The 20288-nt window shown below is 44.5% G+C and overlaps 1 protein-coding gene across 1 annotated transcript in view; it reads left to right on the top strand.

Moving 5' to 3' along the window:
* The window catches only part of Cpvl (carboxypeptidase vitellogenic like), a 108441-nt gene that overhangs the window by 32355 nt on the left and 55798 nt on the right, over window positions 1-20288 (top strand). Inside the window, 4 exon segments of the mRNA XM_038320152.1 lie at window positions 7992-8114; window positions 8476-8607; window positions 12904-13002; window positions 14567-14740. Coding sequence (XP_038176080.1) covers window positions 7992-8114; window positions 8476-8607; window positions 12904-13002; window positions 14567-14740 — 528 coding nt within the window.

Here is a 20288-nt window from a genome sequence, read left to right on the forward strand (position 1 = left end):
TTCTCCCTCTTCTTCCCCCTCCAACCACATTGCTGTTTCTCTTCATTCCGTCTCGCCGACTCACGGCTCAGTAGAAGCGATGGGATTAATTGCACCCAGTGTATTTCCCTCTTAACATAGTTATGTTTGAACTAAGAAAAGGGCTGACCCTTGGAAAGATATTAATAATAGGCAACTCACAAGCACTGACAGGAAGTGATGGGGTGACAGGTGAGGTGAAGTGGGGGCACCATGCTAGCGGCAGGCCAAGGGTCATTCTCTGTCAGCCTTCTGGACCTTATTACTCCAGTCTTGGGGTCACCAAACTGGAGGGCTAGAAGAGGATTTGCTCACAGTGGAACACACAGCAGCCATGAGTACTCTCCTGCAGAGTGCTTTTTAATGCATTGCTTCACTCAATCTCAACAGCCTCCCTAGAATTATCCCAATCTTACAGATGGAGCGACTGAGACTTAGCCTAAGCATGTCTTACCACGGTCACCTAGCTAGAGAGTGGGAAAGCCAAAACTGGAACCTAGTGATGAGACTCCAGGGCAAAGGATTGGAATGCTGACGTCGACTGTGGGTTATGCAGCCTTGCATGAGGAGCTGCTCTCTGGAAACCAGATTGTCTCCAGGAACTGTCTCCTCCCTCAGCGCTGACCCTCTTCTGGAAGAGAAGTCTGACACCCCCATTCGTATTTCCTGCATCTCTCTAGGGTTCTAACTCTACAAGTGGGAAGAGGCTTTCCAGCTCTACGGATGTCTGTCTTTCTGGCCAAGACCTAGTTTTAATCACAAAGACTTGGCTTTGATCATAAAGTTTTATAGAGCAAATGAAAGTTTCAAGTGATATAAGGACTGGAAGTCCTTGGAATGCAATTACTTCTCGGCCCTGGAACTTGCTGGATTTTATTAGATAGCACTCAAGCTGGTTTAACTCTTCAGCCCATGACAAACGTCTATTTTCAATTACAGCCATCTGCAGCTGCCAATATTTTCTTTTAGAATTGAGAACGGATTTGTGACTGTTTAATGAGTTTAATATTATAAAAAAAATCAGGGTTTAAGCGGCAACCCGAAGAACTGAACAAGGGCATATGGAAATGTTTACAAGTGGGGCCTCCGGCTTTCAGAGAATATATCCAAATCAAATCAGTACGTATTTACTGATTCTCAGGTTGCATGGAGAAGAATGTGCGTTACATAGACAGAGTCGTAAGCTTTATTCTAAAGTGAGCTGTCCTGCTGGATCGCGTAGTCCAGTCTAGACACAGCACCGGCTCCTGGTTAGAGATACCCAAGGTGGGGACTGGCAATTCTAAGGTAAATCACTTCAGCGGCTTCAACCTTTTAAATTTTATCTGCAGAGCACAAAGGCCTTGGTCTGTGCCCGTGGCCCGGTTTGCTCATACTCATTATTTACAAGTCAAATTAACTGGAGTCTCCCTTTTAAACAAAGGAGTTTATTCATCTGCTTGAGTCAGCTGGCAGCAAGCTGGGCTTTCCCAGTTAGCTTTGAGGTCAGAATAAGAAAGGGAGAGGATGCATCTTGTGTCCCTGTACCTGCCACTGGTGGGTGATTTTAAAGACACACCCTTGGTATTAAAACTGAACTACCTCTCATTTGGAAGTCAGCATGTGCCTTTGTGTGGGTTGGTGTGACGAGAAGTTGGCGACAGATCAAAATATTCTTGCTCCATACAGTTCTACGCCCGTAGATGTTGCAGCTTCCTTTTTAAGTGCATAGTCAAGAAAAATAGATGGCTGATAATATCATCCTCTTGTTAAAAGCTCCCATTTTAATTGCAGCATTGCGGTCTCAAAGTTAGATGACACATGGTCTAGAAATGTCTAGGAAGCTGTGGAGATTACCACCACACTGAAGGGCTGGCATTACTTGCTTATTTTCCAAACTGTTCATTTGAAGTCACACTTCTCTCTGCAGAGAAAAAAATGGTGCTGAGTGTCTTAGTTATGGTTTCTATTGCTATGAAGAGACACCATTTACCTGTGGTGGCTCACTTAAAGTTCAGAGGTCTAGTCCATTATCATCTTGGGGGAAGTAAGGCATCCTGCAGACAGACCTGGAACAGAAGAAGGAGCTGAGAGTTCTTTCATCTTGACCAGCAGGAAACAGGAAGTAGTCTGAGACACTGTATGTGGCTTGAGCATATATGAGACCTCAAAGGCCGCTTCCACAGTGACACACTTCTTTCTAAAAGGCCACACCCACTACAACAAAACCCCACCTAATAGTGCTACTCTCTTTGGGGGGCATTTTTTTTCAAACCACCACATTGTGCTGAAGTGAGATCCCACCTACCCCAAGGCTAGACAAAATCAGATTTGCATTGGCCTCATCTTGATTGTGCTATTCCATTAGACTTAGGTATTTACTATTTATTTACTTGCCCCTTTGGGGACTTTCTTCGTGTTTTTAGTGTGTATGTAGAATTCTGTTCATGGCATTGAAGCTTTCCTGTTCTTTCAGTCTAAGCCCCTAAGTGAAGGTGGCTACTCCAGAGCCCGTGCATGGGAAGAACTTTGTCCCAGGGCATTGTACAACTCTTTCTAGACAGGCAGATAACATTGCTCCCTTCTGGGGACACAGAGTTCCCTCAGCGCCGTCATGAATTCTTCTCAGAGGTGTCTTGGCCAGCTGAGTGACTGGGGAAATGGGAGCAGAGCCGGACAGGGTGCTCAGGGTGACCGTTAGGGTGTTCAGTTCACTACCACTGAGGTTGCAAATCCCATGGTCTTTTCTACCAGGTAGAAATGAGGACTATGCCCAACTCTGAATGAAGGAACTATGTCGAGGGCAGCTGTCTCTCTTTGAAAAGCCATTGCTTATCACCACTGGTAAAGCTATGGTTTTACCCCAAAGTTGGTGCCTAGAAGCAAGGCCGTGAGTAAATATAACTGCACTGGTTTTTTTTTTTTTTTAAAAAAAAGCTATGCTTTGACAGATATGGGTGAAGGCAGCTTAAACACCAGAATCCTTGGCTCCATTTATGTAAAGGGGTGCCGTTTCCACTGTAACATTATTGTCTACCCCACCCCCACTTGGAAGGAGCTAATTGAAGCTTGGTTTTAGCTATGAAATCATTCTCCTTCTCTTAAAAGTACCTGGGTGGCAGAGATACGGTAAGCCAGCTGTGGATGCTGCTGAAACATGCAAGAAGGGAGAGGTTCAGAAAGAACACACAACTAAGTTGAATCTCATTGTATGTTTACACATCTGGATAATTAAGGGAGCACTACATCCTCTGTTGACTGTTTTTAGTACAGTGAGTGCTTCATGTGATTTCCATGAAGCTGTTCCCAACACTGAACAAGTATTCCCAGGGATGGCAGACCAAGGGTCAGAACTCCATTCCGCTGTGATGTTAAGGCCCTCCTCTCATGGGCAAAATAAAAGTCTGAGAGCTGAACTCGGCCACGCTTCTGATATAGGAGCAGAATTAGAGCTTTATTGCTTCTTTGAGTTCCAGCAAATAAAGCAAATACCAACAAACACAGCCTGATGTCCCTGGTCCTTCTTGCCGGAGGTGAGTGTGATTACAGTCACCGTGGGGAACGTGAGCTAAGCACAAGCATTGCTAGAATTGGCAGCTCGTAGCAGCGCCCTTAAATATCAGAGAGGCGTACCGAGGCGAGGCTGGGATCCAGATGTGCTGATTACTAACTTTGCTTGAGTTGTGGTGTGAGACATATATGCTCATCTGGCCGAGTTCCTTGTTTGAAGGTGAAAGGTCACTGACAAACGCTAACACAATGTGTCTGTTCCCAGCAGCAGCTTTCTTCCCTTTCCATTTTAGAATGACTTTGATGTTGCTCTGAGTTTTTATAAGACCAGTCTTGGATGTGGGGGTGGAAGGGTAGTATTAATTTGCAGACTTCATGGGCTTTATTGGCCTGCTGCTGGTCACACTGAGATGCGCCATTGGGAGGTCAGAGAAGACTCAGAACTGGAGTTCTGGCTGTGGCCATTACTGTCATCATTAAGGGAATAACTCAGAACCAAAGGAGCAAGCGTTCTTACGTTCAGGTCTAAAGTAATAACACAGGCAACCACAGTCTGATTTTGACCCAAAGGCAGATGCTCTCCCCAGACATGAAGTTTACTATTTATAAGATATATACAGAAATTTGTGGGTGGTAAAACAAAATATACTTGATTTGTTTACCCGTTGTTTCCCAAGTGTTTGTGATAGTGAGAGGCTAAGCTGAGAAATAAATGACTCCAGAATAAGAAGTATGTTTTCGCAAACACGAAGAAATATATCCTAACAAGGAAGACACAAATAATGGAAGTCTGACTGTGATGCGTTGATTCCCTGTAAAATAATTCTGCAGTTGTCAACTGGGTGACAGCCTGAGTCACTCGGCCAATGGGACAGGACAATGCAGGAGTCGTCACACCAACAGAGAGCATGGAAGAGTGTGGCAGGCATCAGAAACAGAGACGGAGATAAGTATCACCACGAGGAGAGAAGGTGTGGATGGATCCTGAAGAAGGTGGTGGTTTTAGAAGTGATTACAGAATTATCCATCTCATCATGATCTTTGTCGTGAGTGGTCTGATTAGTGAATGTGGAGAAGATAAAAAAAAAAGAAAAAAAAAAAAAAAAAAAAAAACAGGTCCCAGCATGGGACCCGAGAGCCACAGGACATTCTGTGACCACTGACTGAAATGTGATTTGCTAGGAAAAGTGAGAGCCATGGAAGCGGCTATGCCTGGGGAGAACTCCAGCTATGTATGCTATTAACAGGCACGGACCTCATTTCATTGTTTCAAAATAGAAGAAAATGAGGTTTGTTATGTGTGGACTCATACTAGGGTGAGTGAAAAAGTTTGGTTCATGGATGAAGCTCACAATCGAGACTGGGTCCTAAAATATAGGCTGCTTTTTAATTTCTTACCTAGTTATGTCCCACCTTCAATGACTGTTAGGAATGTTCCATGCTCTGGGGGTTTTAAGCAAAATTACCACCACTGACTACATAGCTATGTAAAGAGCATGGCCTTCCATCTCAGATTATGTTTCATTTACTAAATGTAACATGAAGACAACCCAAGAGATACTATTACTCAATATATACTTTTTTAGTATTTGTATCAATTTCTATGGAGAAAAATAATTAGAGATAATGTGAGATCATCATTCATGTATCATATGAGCTTGTGTGGGCCTGTTTTGCTTTGGTCATTGTGCACATCATGGGAATATAATTAATGAATCATTTATTTGCTCTGGTGGGAGGGAGACATGGTTTCTATAATATTCTTTAGAAGTAACTGTGACATTTCTAAGGGTATGTTTGTGCTTTGTTCATTTTTGTGTCTCCCCAAGTATCTAGCTTGATGGTCTTGACAGATGGCTTGTCCCAGAAGCCTTTATTGACCGAAGGCTGGGTGACACATTATCAGCAAAGTGATTACTCAGGAAAATGTGTTCTCTTATAGACATTTGTTTGATAACTATTCACTTATTTGATGTGGAATTTCCCTCTGTGTGCTGTGATTGCCATTAATAAGTAAAGAAACTGCTTTGGACCTATAGTAGGCCAGAACTTAGCTAGGCCAGGGGAAACTAAACTGAATGCTGGGAGAAAGGAGGTGGAGTCGGAGAGAAGCCATGTAGCCTGCAGGAGAGTAGTCCTGGTAACTTTACTGGTAAGCCACAGCAACGTGGCGATTCACAAATTAATGGAGATGAATTAAATTAATATGTAAGAGTTAGCCAATAAGAAGCTAGAGCTAATGGGCAAGGCAGTGATTTAATTAGTACAGTTTCTGTGTGATTATTTAGGGCCTAAGTGGCCAGGAACCAACAAGCGGGGTCCTCTTACACTTATTTCCACTAACAAGATCATATTCCATTGTTACACAGCAAATCAAACTTCAGACATAAAAGCCCATCTTTTATTGCCATAAGGAAACTAAAACAGATTCCTAAGAATGAATTCTGGAAGTGTTTTGATTCCCTACTTTACCTTAGTAACTGCTGTTACACAAGAGGGCTATGCAAACAAGATCTCGAATAAGTTATGTGAATTACCTACCTTTATCAGCCTGAAGGGAGTTTCAACTTTTGGAGTGGGTCAGCCCATGTATGATTCTGACTCTGAACACTTAACCTCTCCAAGTCCTGGGTCCTTGCTTGAAGTGAGAACAGTGGTGTTTCCCTCCTGTGATTATGACTGTGGTGTAGATCAATTTAGAGCAGCCAGAGGTTCCAAGCCAGTGAAGGGCCTTGGGAATGTCATAGCAGGTCTGTGAATTCACAGATATCCACATAAGGCCACTAGTCTACCATGAATGCCTGCGCATCGCCCTTTTCCAAATGCACATGGACTCATTAATTTCGCAACTACTTACTGAACGCTAACAGCATCAGGCAGTAAGAAAAAGAATATGCACAGCAGATGCTTATTTCACTGTTTGGGCAGTTTCGAGGGTGGGAGCATGCACAATGGTGTAAGGTGATGAGTAGGTAAGTTTGTTGAGGAAGAATACGGATTAAGAGGGAAAGAAAGGATCCCAAAGAAGAAAACAGGACTAATAAAAATTTTGGTTAGTGGCCAGAAAAGACATTGCTTGGGTGGCCTCACTTAAAGAAATGAGGAAATGAACCATTCAGATGCTCAAGCCAAAGCATTCAGGGAGGAGAGAGATGTGAGCACAAAGGCCCTGGAGCACACAGGGAGCAGTCTGGTCCCCAGTAGGCCTGGGGAAGGATCGAGTAAGAAGGTGAGACTGGTGGGAGGGGTGGATCACATTAGCTTTTATACCAGTGCAGTTACAGAAGGAGTTAAGCAGAGGTAGAGCTTGGCCTGGCTTGCGTTTTAGCTGTACTACTGTCCAGAGAATAAAGTGGCTGGGGCTGAAGGGCCAAAGGTCAGTGTGGAGGCTGCAGCAGTAACCCAGGCTGCAGATAATGTGACCTGGAATAGGGCAAGGACACAGATGTGGAAGGAGACCCTGCCTTCCAGCTGCATTTGATGGGCTAGCTAGGATTGCTAAGTCTAGTTAATGGACTGTAAGGAGGGCAAGGGAAAGAAATACAAAGACTGTCACTGAGATGTTTGACCTGCACATCCAGAACAAAGTTAACACGAATTGCAAGGGAGGTTGCAGGAAGGCTCAGGGTTGGGGACTTCATTCTGAACATATGGAGTTTACAGGTGGATAAACAACCGGAGAAGCCATGAAGGCGACTCTGGGTGGAATCAATCAAAGCTGTGCTTTCAAATATTGCTTAGCAGGCCAGAGAGAGGGCTCAGCAGGGGAAAAAGTGCTTCCAACCAAGCCTGATGACTCAGTTTCATCTCTAGGACCCATGGGGCGAAAGGAGAGACTTGACTCTTGCAAATGGTCCTCTGACTCATCTCCACCCACAAATAAATTGTATGTAATAAAAAGTTTAAGACTGGACCACTGAACCAACACCAGCACTTTCTGAGATAGCTCGAAAGCTGAAGTACTGCGTTTGTTAGAAGAAAAATGGTCCATACAATAATCTGCCTTGAAAAGGGATCCTGTACTATAAAAGGCTGACTATAAAAGTCATATGCGACCAATATTACTTTGTTTGCCTCTTCTCCTGTTCCTTTAATACACGCTGATTGCAAATTTGGCTTTATTATGCAGATTTTTAAGTCTTAGGTTTAGACTTGATATTTTTTTCCCCTTTCCTTTAGTCAATGTTGGACTAGAAGGCCCTGGGAAGAGACACCCAGTGGGTGGTAGGATTGTATCCAGTGCTCTAGGGCATTTTCTTTTGGAAGGAATTAGACTGTCCCATGATAACATGGTATTTATGGATTTTTCTCGTCACTTGGGGCCACAGGGTGTGAGAACAGACGTAAGAGTAGAGCCCTCTGTTACTGTAGAGCCTTCAAAGTGAGTGGAAGAAATGGATGGTAGCCATTGTCAATTAGCTTCAGCCCAGGCAGATGTGTGTGGATCAATTGGGGACTATCATTTCAACACCTGTGCTTCTCAGTCTTACGCAGGGAAATATGTGCCGGCCATAGCGCACTATATCCACACCCTCAACCCCTCGAAGGACTTCAAGATCCAACTGGAAGGAATCGCCATTGGAGACGCATACTCTGATCCCGAATCGGTTGGTGGCTTTCTCTGTCTCAATCTGTCCCTTGCAGAGACTAACTCCTTTGAACTGAATAATGTCTGAGGTCTAACTTGTTAAAAGACAATGTTAACTTAGCTCAAATCTAATTCTTAACTGGACTTCTCAGTGTGCCGTCTTACCATTTCAACCTCCTATGTACAATACCAGATCGTACGTATATGAATATTGTGCTGTATGCGTGACTTTTCTGTTGTATATGTCTGTGTGCATAGTTGTCTGGTTTGACTCATTCCAGGAAAAATTAAATAGATCATTACAAAAATGTTTCTTCTTGATGCAAGGGGTGTCCCAACCTTCTCTCTCTGGTGTTCATGTGTGTCACTTCTGTCCCCAGATTATAGGAGGCTATGCAACATTCCTATACCAAATTGGCCTGTTGGATGAGGAGCAGCAAAAGTACTTCCATAAGCAGTGCAGCAAGTGCATAAAATACATCAAAGAGCAGGAGTGGCTGAAGGCCTTTGAAGTGAGTTCTGGGGCCCCCAGGCTGCCCTTGAGCAATTAAAACCATCTGAGGAGAGGAGGGGTCAGGAGGCACACCATGCTGTTCTAGCTTTCGGGATAGTATCTACCCCCTCCTCTGAGGGTCAGGAGGGGAGATGGGTGGGCATGAAGAAAAGCCCCGCCTGTCTTTCTCTGAATTTGCTTTGGCTGTGTTTTTAACCCGAGACCATCCCTCCTGGCATGCTTCCTTGTGCCTTTCATTGGCTGTTTTGACTTCCTTAAATGCTGCATGGGACCTGAAGGCCTTCTGTAGCATATGGAAGCCGGAACCTAGGTGACCTAGGGAAGTGGATGCCCGAGCTTCAGCAGACGCTGAATGGAAATATTCAGGAGGGTTATGTCTACAAGCAGGGCCTCCACTGGAGAAGTGACCTGGTGTGTAACCCAAGTCACATGACTGTAAGAGTCGGGATCAAAGACTACAAAATGTAGTGTAAGGGGAGACATCTTCTAATAGAAATAGTGTGTGTGTGTGTGTGTGTGTGTGTGTGTGTGTATCGCTACACAGTTAACCTAACGGTTGAACATGGGACTGGTGATATGATTCGAGCCTTTACCCTCTTGTTTTCCTTTGGATCTTGGTTATTTAAGGTGTAAGCTTTACACTTAATTCTGAGACACAGGAACTTGCATCTTTTAGTCAATGCAAAGGCAGAGTCAACAATCTTCCTCTGGCACTTTCACTACACATCTCTAGGGACCATCCTGTCAGACACACTGGTAAGTGACACAGAACTAGACTCAGGACCTCAATAAACTTGCTCTTAGACACATAGTCTGTGTACCTAAAGTCGCTGTGACTGTTGAGACCGAGGCTTGGTGTTAATAGACTTTCAGGTTCTCTAGATAGGCCGATTATGACCAAAACAGGGAACATGCAAACTAGGGGGGAAAAGAGGCGACTTGGAATGATGCACATTTTACAAGCAGGGTACCAGGACCCCTGGGATCCCTCGTGGAGGTGGAGGGCTTTGCTGTGAAGTCTGAGAACAGCAAGCTGTGCAGATGGGTTGAGAAAGGGAAGTCCCAGCCCTAGGCAGAACGCTGACAGTTTTCTTCTGTGTCAGGATAGCAGATGGGGCGGCAAAACTTGGAGCCAGAATGCCTTGTGCAGTTGTACATACGGAGGAAGCGGGATTGTCTTGAGAGCATGGAAGATCGTGCCTCTCACTGACAATTGTAGTGTCCTCCGGATAGGTTTGGGGTTAGGCTGCCTGCCGTGCTAGAGCCAGGGAGAAGAGGAAAGCCTGAGAATTGAGCATCACTACCAAACTGTATGTGGCATGAGACTGCTTTGCAAGAGGGAGGGACACATGCGCTATGGTTTTGGAGTAGCTCACAGAGTTCCTTAAGCGGAGTCTGAAGCAAGACAGCTGAGAGGCCTGAAAAATGGAAGGACCTGAAAAGGAAGCAAAATGATGCCCATGGCCCATGATGTGACAGCCACGACACTCATAGGCTGGGAAAACTGTTGAGAAGTTTGAGTATTTTGGACAGTTTAGAGACCATGAGTCTATGGGCCAAGAGTCTCTCCTAAACCAAATTCAGCAGAAACTTAAAACAACTCCCTTGCCATTCCTTGAAGGTATGGAATGTCTCTTCAGTCACTGGTCCAAGATCTTGAGATGGATTCAAGCATCTGAGTTTTCAAAGGAAGTAGACAAAGCAGTGTTGAGTACATTAGCCAAAGATACTAAGACATCCTGAAGTTCAAAAGGACATATACCCAAATCTCAAGTTCAACAGACTCAGTCTCTTTGATGTTTTGACTCTTTTGTTTTAGAATTTTATTTATTTTATGTGTACGAGTGTTTGTCCGCATGTATATGTGTGTGCCACATGCATTTCTGGTGACCCTCGAGGACAGAACAGGGCATCAAATCCCTGGAACTGGACTGACACTTGTTAGTCACCATGTACATACTGCCTGAACCTGGGTCCTCTGCAAGAACAGCAGTGCTCTTAATGGCTGAGCCTGCTTCCTCGGACCCAGTGTTCTGACTTTTAAAGATGGGTCAATTAGGAAAGGAGCAGAAACAGCTGGTGAGAACATTGGAGACAGGCGATGCCATCCCTCCACATGCACGGGTGGGGGTGCTGGGCCCAGAGGACGGTCATGAGTCATAGGATACATGTAGATTGTGGGGGGCCCAGGGCTGGAACCATCTCCCTGAATCCTAGCCCAGTGTTTCTCCTTTCCACGGTGGTTCTTGGGTATTCTATAAAAATCCTGGGGCAGCCTCACAATTCAACAAGAGTAAAATGGCTGATATCTGGTCCCTTTTATCTCCTCCCTGACAATGCTCTGAATCATAGAACATTCTCTGTGAAACAAGTTTTGGTGAGGAAGTAGATTTCAAAAGCCTGGACTAAAATAGCTGTGTTACTTTCGGATGGCAAGTGATTTTGTTTCTTAATGAAGACAAAGCTATTGTTTTACTTTTTAAATTAAAAATTAGTGTGCGTGCGCACATGCTCATATTTATGTGTTTGTGTCTGCACATGTGCCTGTTTGTGTGTTTATGTGTGTTTGTGTGTGTTTGTGTGTGTATATGTGTGTTTGTGTGTGTATATGTGTGTTTGTGTGTGTTTATGTGTGTTTATGTGTGTTTGTGTGTGTTTGTGTGTGTTTATGTGTGTTTGTGTGTTTTTGTGTGTTTATGTGTGTTTGTGTGTGTTTGTGTATGCTCATGTGGAGGCCAGAAGCTGATGTCGGATGTGTTCTTCATTCTCCACTTCGCGTTTTGAGGGAGGGTTTCTCACTTGCCTGGGAAACCAGGAATCTCCCTATTTCCATCCCCAAAACCCTGACATTTTTAGTGAGCACCGTTACTTCAGGGCGCATACATGGGAACTGAAGATTGAACTTGGGTCCTCATGCTTGTGGGGCAAGCCCCTTACCAACTGACCTATCACCCTTGTCCCAGCAAACTAACTCTTTACTTATTCCTGCTACAAAACAAAACAGAAAACAGAAAAAACAACCAAGTAAATAAACAACCAAAGGACCGCCAGAGCCAGCACCCACAGTCTGAAGCTGAAATACCTTTATTCAGTTACCCCATCCTAGCTCTCCAGCCCACACCTGGAGCAATTGTCCAGTTCCAGTGCCTTTCAGCCCATTTAGCCACCACCTCTTTGTGAGCCCTAAACCCTAAGCCTTCATTTTTCTGACTATCCAATGCAAACCCAGGCCTATCCACACATTCCAGCCACTGACCTCCACTAATGCTTCCTTCAACTTCTTTGGCTAAGACACAACCCTGGCTCTATTCCTTCTATGCAACCTCCATGCTGGCCCTTGTCAGCAGCCAATGGCTGGAGAAAAACCAACAGCCATGGTGACCACCCTTCCCAGTTGGTGATGGAAATTGGAGTCTATGGGTGCCCTCCGCCATCTCCAAGACCTCAAGTCTCAGCCCACATCTCATGCCACCTCTGCTCATGCTATGGGCAAGTGTTCCAGGGACCACATGGAGGCCACTCCTCTCACTAGGCAAACTCCCAAGCAGAAGCATCTGGTTTCACTGTCTTCTGCCTAGAATATTCTTTCCCTGGTTGTCTATATTCCTGGTTTTCTCCGAGCCAATGGGTCATAATTGGAGGTCATCTTCCAAGCGAAACTTTGTTTTTCATTGTCCCCTACATGTAGGCACGCACACCCATAATACCTCCCATTCTTCTTCTCCTTACCATTCCCCAATGCATGTATGACTCTAACACATGACACATTTTGCCTTGCCATGCATATTTGCTTCCCTGGAATATAAATTCTAGGAGGGATGGCATTTGCCTGTTACAAATGTCCAGGAAGTGAAATGAGAAAGGTTTCAAAATATAGGGAGCTAAGTTGGTCGTGTTTGTCATGCAGTCCCGAAGATGCAGAATCTGAGCCCCATAACCCGTGTATAAACAAGAGTTTGGGCATGGTGGCATGGACTTGGACTGAGGAGGCCAATCTACTCTACTTGATGAGTCCTAGGTGGGTAAGAGACCCTGTCTCAAATAAAACAATGGACAGTGCCTGAGGAGTGATACCTAAGGCTATCCTTGGGCCTCCATATGTGTGTGCATGCAAGCCTACATGCACACATATGTGCATATGCATATTATGTAAATGTAAACACATAAACACACATATATAGATACACACATCCTAAAAAACAAAATGAAAAATGTCCTGACTCCATGATACATCAAGGGCCGTGCTTGCTAACCCTCCCTGACACTTTCCTTCACTTCTCCGTGTCTGACCTAGATCCTGGATAAGCTGCTGGACGGTGATTTAACAAACGATCTATCCTACTTCCAGAATGTGACAGGATGCACCAATTACTACAACTTCTTAGAGTGCGCGGTAATGACCACAAGTTAAAATACAGTAATGTCTGCTTAACACTTTGGACAAAACCAAACTGCCTCAGATTGGAAAATAGAGCTCAGTTTAAACTAGATGGCTATGTCCAACATGTATTGTGTGATTTTAGCCCCGAAGCCTTGGGGCTTGTTTCCCATTGGGCTTGTTAATTCACCATCCATAATGTGTGAAATTCTAGAGAGCTCAGAAGGGTGTCTCTTTAACTCAGTGTCCCTACTAGACCTTTTCCCTGGGAGGAGGAGTTCTGGGAAAGCTGCAGGCTGGGACTGAAGCCCTGGGTGCTGGGTCTAGTCTTCAGTCTGTGAGTCTCTTGAAAACATCCAAGTTCTTTGTTCTGCACTTAAGATGGCTTAGGTAATCAACACTGCCAAGCCTCTCTGAAAATATTTGCCTTGCCTTACTTTTAACTTGAGGTGTTTAGAGCACCTAGGACAGCCCTCACTTCAAGGCCTCTGGAATATTTTTTTAAAGTATTCAAGTCATTTCTTTCATAAAAGCCAGCCAGAGTTGACATCTTTCGTGTAGCATTAAATGAGTAAGAGAAGGAGAGCCTGCTTGGCAGTTTGGATGTGTGGTCTCTCTGTCTACTGCGCAGGACAACACATTTGGTTTTTAAATTATCTTATTTATGAGCCATTTGTAAGTGAAATTTGAAGTCACTTTTGGTGGGATTCCCAGCCCTGTGGTTTTGGACAATAACAAAACATGGCAGGAAGCAGAGAAACAAACTTGTGATTACAATGTTTTTCTGCAGAAAGTCATATATTCACAGCCAAAACGAAACAAAACAAAAAAATCCTGGCAAAGCACAGAATTGTTGAACATAAATCCTAAACGGTATTTTTGTAACCTGGAGGATTTTTAAAATAATGGATATTTGCTCCTTTTTTCTTTAAAGTTTAATGATTATTACAGAGACTTTAAGGGGGACTTTTATTTTGCTTGCTTTTGCTTTGTAACAAGGGCTGTGGATAACTTGTTTTATGTCTTTTATTAAGTATCAGTTTTTTGTGTATGATATAATTCCCCCTTAAATTATGAACAGTTAATTGTGGGGGAAGGAGGGACAAGACAGAAAGATCTGAATGAATAGCAGAAAATGGCAAGTGAGCCATGGCTTTAACCCATCATGCTGCAGCTGGTCAGTTAAAAACCACTTGACCATCTTCCCCAGAGCTGAGGTCAGGGAGCGATTGCTTTATGTACTCTTTCCTCTTTCCTTTTCCGCCATTCTTGCCAGTGAGCTGACTAATTAGACGGCAAAGCTGCAAAGATTAAATGGAGAAAGAAAATCCATTCCCCAGGCAAATTGGACATTGACTGCAAATGCAGGAGATTCTCTGTGTTTGGCCTCAGTGAAGGGATTCCTCTTACCCGACTAGGTACCCCATTAAAATGTCAAGCATTAGGACATGTTGACAATTTAGTCATGTCCTGTTTACCTCCTGTTTACCGTGCTGTGTGCTGTGAGAGAGTCTCAGCCTTTCCTGTAGCCCTGCCTGGCATCCTCCCCCAGGACACCTTCTGATGTTTCTTCTGCCAGGAGCCTGAGGACCAAAGTTACTATGGGAAATTCTTGTCACTCCCACAAGTGAGAGAAGCCATCCATGTGGGAAACCGGACTTTCAGTGACGGTGCTGTTGTTGAGAAGTACTTGCGAGAGGACACACTGCAGTCGGTGAAGCCCTGGCTAGCTGAGATCATGGATCACTACAAGGTAAGCAGGGGACCCGGGAGGGCGGGCAGCCCAGAATTCCTGGGCCATTGTGAGCCGAGGGGACTTCTTTTTAGTTCCTATTTTACTTCTTCCCTTCAAAAACACATCATCTATTCGAGTTATAAAATAGGAATAACCTCCTTTATTTTACTTCTCTGAATTGTCCTTTTCATTTTTTCTTAAAACAAAATTCCCAGTGACATGCACCAGCCCATATACTTTGCCAGTTAAGGGAAATAAAGCTAAGAAGATGCCCAGCCTTGTCTGACGATCAGTTGTCCTTGTTTGCTCTATGATGTGAATAACAACTTCATCACGGTTAATCCACGGCTGCGTCTTAAGAATTGTTCTCAGTGGCTTTGATCAGTGAATATTGTTCCTTATATCTGCCATAAGCGCAGTCCTGCTGGGCTGTTGCATTGGAGTGAGCAAACACTCTGTTTTAAACAGAGCAAGGCAGGGACTGGCTGCGTTTAGGGCTGCCATATTCCAGTTCATTGGCCATAGGACACCCCAGTGGAAGTCACAGAGAACTGCCTCTTGGTGTCCCCCATTAGGAGGAAGGATGCTAAGAGCAAGTGACCTGGCAAGAAGTCCCCTGTGTTTTGTTCCTTTCTTGGTACCACTCTCTCACCACTGTCCCTGTATCCTAGGGATGGTCTATAGGGCAACCCTGAAGGATGAATGCAGAGATGAGGAAGGATTGTATCCACTGAAGCTTCCTCCTTTTATCCGGAAGAGGCAAGAGAGAGAGACCAAAATGAACCAAAGCCAAGCAGCCAGTGGTCCATAAGGCACCTTGTGTGAATTAGACAAATAGGTCCTGTCTTCAAAGTATTTAATCTTCATTTCTTATAAATTGTCCACATTCTGCTTCAGGAGACCCACAGCCTTTACTGTTCCTTTCCAGCATGGGGAACATTCGCATCTGTGATGTCTGTGTGGGAATGGTCCTTGGGATTCTCGGTGTACCGTGTGCACTCTGGTGCAGGAAGCTTCTAAATGCGTGCAAACTTACCAGCTTGTGTTTTAGAATAGTCCCACCTGGAAGGTTCACCTTTTCTAGTTCTTTCTCTAGTACATGGTGTTTAACATTTGTGTAATGTCTACTAGCCAGCAGAACATGAGGAAACCCTACCACTCTAGGGATGAAGGGACCACACTGAATCAGGCCTTCATTTCAACCATCCTTGCTTTTGGCTCTGCTGAGAAAATATGGTACTTGTTTCTTCTTAGTCTATTTTCTCCAAGTGATCTCCCTTTGGGTGAGCATTCTAACATGCTGCTGCCATTCTGGGTCTTGTTCTGACACCTATGCAGGTGTAGACCTGAAGTACATGTCCATGACTAAGGAATGAATGAAAGAAATCTTAGCAGCCGGGTGGTGGTGGCGCACGCCTTTAATCCCAGCACTTGGGAGGCAGAGGCAGACAGATCTTTGTGAGTTTGAGGCCAGCATGGTCTACAAGATCTAGTTCCAGGACAGGCTCCAAAGCTACAGGGAAACCCTGTCTCAAAAAAACAAAAAAAAAAAGAAACCTTAGCTATGTCAAAAATATACCCAGAAAGCCTGTCATAAACTAACTAGTTACTTATTGTCCTTAAAATTTATTAAACCAAAAAGCACTTAACACTTGGTTTTGAAGACATAAAAAGTTAGAGATACCATAAAAATATCCAAAGTGGTTCTGTTGAAAAGAATTGCCAATGTTGTTCTTTATTATTTGGGTCCTGGGATGGATGGCGATACATCTACACACACACACACACACACACACACACACACACACACACACACACACCTGGATTTGGGTCCTTTCTCAAGCACACGAGGTTAAAATGGAGCCTACAGAATTCCTGGGGGTATAGTGCTCCAAATGTTGCCAGTCATCTCAGGCTGATCCCTGGATAATAAAGGGACTAAGTACCCTGACTAGAGTACATTTGGATATTTTAGCATCTCCCCTTCTTGCCCCTATAACCCAAATCGCCTGTCTCGAATCTCCCTGGCTGCCATGACAAAACACTTGACTGGAAAATTTCCATTCTACAAAAGCTGACTGCTCAGAGTGCCAGACACTGCTGTCTGCTGCGGGAGCTGGGGGAGTGTGAGTCAGCCTCCTGCCACCTTCTTGCTGGGTCCTCCCTGGCTGGAATTCCTCTATAGGGTTTAATCCCATCCTCAAGAGCTCCACTCTCATGATTCAGTTCCTTTCCAAGTCCCCACATTGGAGATTAGCTATCAGCATGTGAATTTGGGGGGGAAAGACAGAAATATTCAGACCGTACCACCTACAAATGTGAAAGCCAATGAAATCTGAATGTTCTCTGTATGTTTCAAGCACTAGTTTCCAGCAAAAGAAAATGGCTTAACGGGGCAGATAATGCATGATGCCATGAAGAAAGAATGAACTGTGCAGTCAATCTGAGCTTCAGCTGAACAGGGCGGCCGTGGAACAGACCATGCATTCATGAGACGGCTGGCAGCACCCTCCTGGCAGCGATTGCTGTTGGCTCGTCCGCGATTGATGGCGAACCTCAATGTGTATATAACAGAACCAGAACAACATAGATTGGCTTAAGACATTAGTGTCCTTAAAGTTATATTTACTTAAGACTCAGCTCTAATTTGTCATAGAAGGCAGTGAGCCTGTTTCCACTCATATGAACACAGGAGACTTTCCCCAGTACTGTCTCTACTTCAGTCCGTGTGCAGTGCCTCTGACAGAATGAGGAAGGCCTTCAGGAGCGTCCGTGCTGGGGTTTTTCTTGTTTGTGTCTCTATGTGAACATCAGCTTCCAGTAAACCAACGAGAGCACAGTCATGTTCTTGGAATGACTGGTAGGAGACCCAGATGCCACGATTTTGGCTGGCGGAATGGTAAACCGAGAAACAGGCAGCTAGAGCAATCTGTTGGATGATCTAAATCTCCTCCTCATTAAATCAGGTCAGAATGTCGTGAGGATGTTTAGGGATTGTGTAGTAAAGAGCATGGTGGTCTAGATAGAGCGCATGCTGCAGGGTCAGCTAGGACACAGTGAAGTCGCGCTCACGACCGTCCCCTTGGAGCGGCTGTTTAACTCTGTGACTCAGTTTCCTTGTTAGAAAAATGGGCGGGAAAAATGTGAGCTTTCCTAGTGATTGTATTTACAACAGTCCCTGGTGGGCAAAGGTGTTGAAAACCATAGTCGCTTACCAAGAACTTATAGCCAAATTATCTAAGAGCCCACTATATGCACTATACACAAGAGTGAAGAAGTGATGTAAGTGGGTAACACCCCATCGTGCAGGTGTAGGTGTGAGAACCTGAGAGGGCATCTTCAGAACCCACTTCTATGTAGTCCCAGTTTTCCGGTAGCAAGATGGGATTTGGCGGGTAGAAGGATTCCCAGAATCTGGTGTACCGGCTAGGCTGGAGTCTGCAGCAGCAAGCCAGAGACCCGGCCTCAAAACAGATGGAGATCAAGGGTTAACCCTGAGGCTATTGTTTCACCTCCACATGTACACACACACACACACACACACACACACACACACACGCACACATGCACGCACACACATGCACATGCACACATGCATGCACGCACACACACGCACACACACGCGCACACATGCACGCACACACAAGCATGCACACACACACACGCACGCACACACGCACATAGACTTTCACAAGAACCCCCCCGCAAATACAAAAGCAGAAAAGGTCTCACAGAACCCCACTTTCTTGTTAGAACTTGAGGAGTTTAGAGATCACCATGCCATCCCTACAGGGTAAACACTCTTCTCAAAACTGTGAATGAGGTGACAGAGAAATCCATTGTACTCCAAATTGAAGGCAAATAAAGAGAGTCATCCCTCCCTGTCTAGAACACAACCCCAGGAAGAGGAATCTCTGTAGAAGGAGGGCCTCAGTAGGAAAATGGAGCCATGATTGGCACATGGCTGGAGGCCAGTGCAAGGAGTATAGAAGTCAAAACACTGGGGACTCAGCTAAGTTGGGCTGGACATGTTTGTGAATTTTACTTTCAGGAGTTCATCCAAGCTCCCCAGCCACTATTGGGGGCAGGGGAGCTTGGCATTTATGTTGTCAGAGGAGGAGTTTGGGGAAACATTGTGAAACCTGCCCAAGTGCTGTGCTTTTAACAAGATCTGTTCAGGAGAGCAACTATTTTCCCGGCACCAAACCTATTGGAGTTCAATCGTAGCCTACCCGAGCTTCTTCTTGACTTAAAATGAGATTGTATTCCCCGTCCCCTGCAAAAAAAGATGGCAGGTTAATCATAGTTCTTGTTGAAAATGCATTTAATACAACCTGTGCTCAGCTCAGCCTACCTTCAACCTTCTCAATCTACTCATGCTGGAAAAGTCATCTAACATGACACCACTCTAACTAAAGATCTGCTGATTCATGCATCTTATTGTTTAGTGGATATGAAATCACAAAATGCAATAGCCAAAGCCACTGGTCCTGTGGTGCACTGTTGGGTAGCTGTCGCCTCAGGAGCTGCATGGCTGGTTGGAAGTTGTCGCTTGCTGTCACTAGGGCACTGCAAGAGTACCGTAGTCCTTGGGACTGACCTGGGGAAAGACCACAATGCCAACATGGAAGAAATGTTTCTGCAAATGAGTATCACTTCCCCATCAGCAGAAAGTTGGAAAAGTCTAAATCGATCCATCCTAAGTCTGGAGCCTTCCATGCCCACCTGCAGCCCCCTCTAGCCATATTGTTTCACCAGGGAGTGGCAGGGGCAACCAAAACTATAAAGTTCACAGTCCGTAAGCACAGGTTCCCACGAGGTAGAGACTGTGATGCACTTCCTGTTCCCAGGGTCTTTGGGCAGCATTTTCTGTAGTTCTTTTTCCCAAGGACAGAGTGCCAACCCTTCAACAAAAACTTACAAGCAAAACAAAAGGCAACACGTGTAGTTTGAAGACACTAAATACTCAGTAGAACCAGAATGAGACGTGGCAAGAACGGCAACATTCCAAACCAGAAATTTCAAAACAAAATGGAACATGCGTGATTAGGACTTTCATAGAAAATGACAAAAACGTATGAACAGGTGGGTAGTGGATATGGATATGTGGAAAATCTGAGACTAAAAACAGAAACATCAGTGACAGGACAGAAATTAAGGCGGTTTTGGTAGGTTTATTAGCAGCCCCGGTATCACTGAAGAAAAGAAACACTAAGTTTAAGAATAGAAACTGCAAAACCAAGATATAAAACAGAACAAAGCAGCCCTCACCCACAGAACAGAGTCTGGCTTCCATGTGACAAGAGAAAGAAAAAGGTGGCTTTCGTGCAATGACATTGACAAAGGGAGAATCTTTAGAAAAAACCAGAAGTGACACTGTAAGCAGTTAATGACAGAACATTTATGCAAATTAATGCTGTATGTAAAGGTCACCAGGGTACACCAGGCAGGATAAATGCAAAACAAACAAAATAGATATCTAATATGCAAGGTATTAGACAAACCAAAAAAAAAAAAAAAGGAATTTGCTGTCAGTAGATCTGCTTTGCAAGAAACGTTTAATAAG

Source organism: Arvicola amphibius, chromosome 2, assembly GCF_903992535.2.
Source record: "Arvicola amphibius chromosome 2, mArvAmp1.2, whole genome shotgun sequence".
Lineage (NCBI taxonomy): Eukaryota > Metazoa > Chordata > Mammalia > Rodentia > Cricetidae > Arvicola > Arvicola amphibius.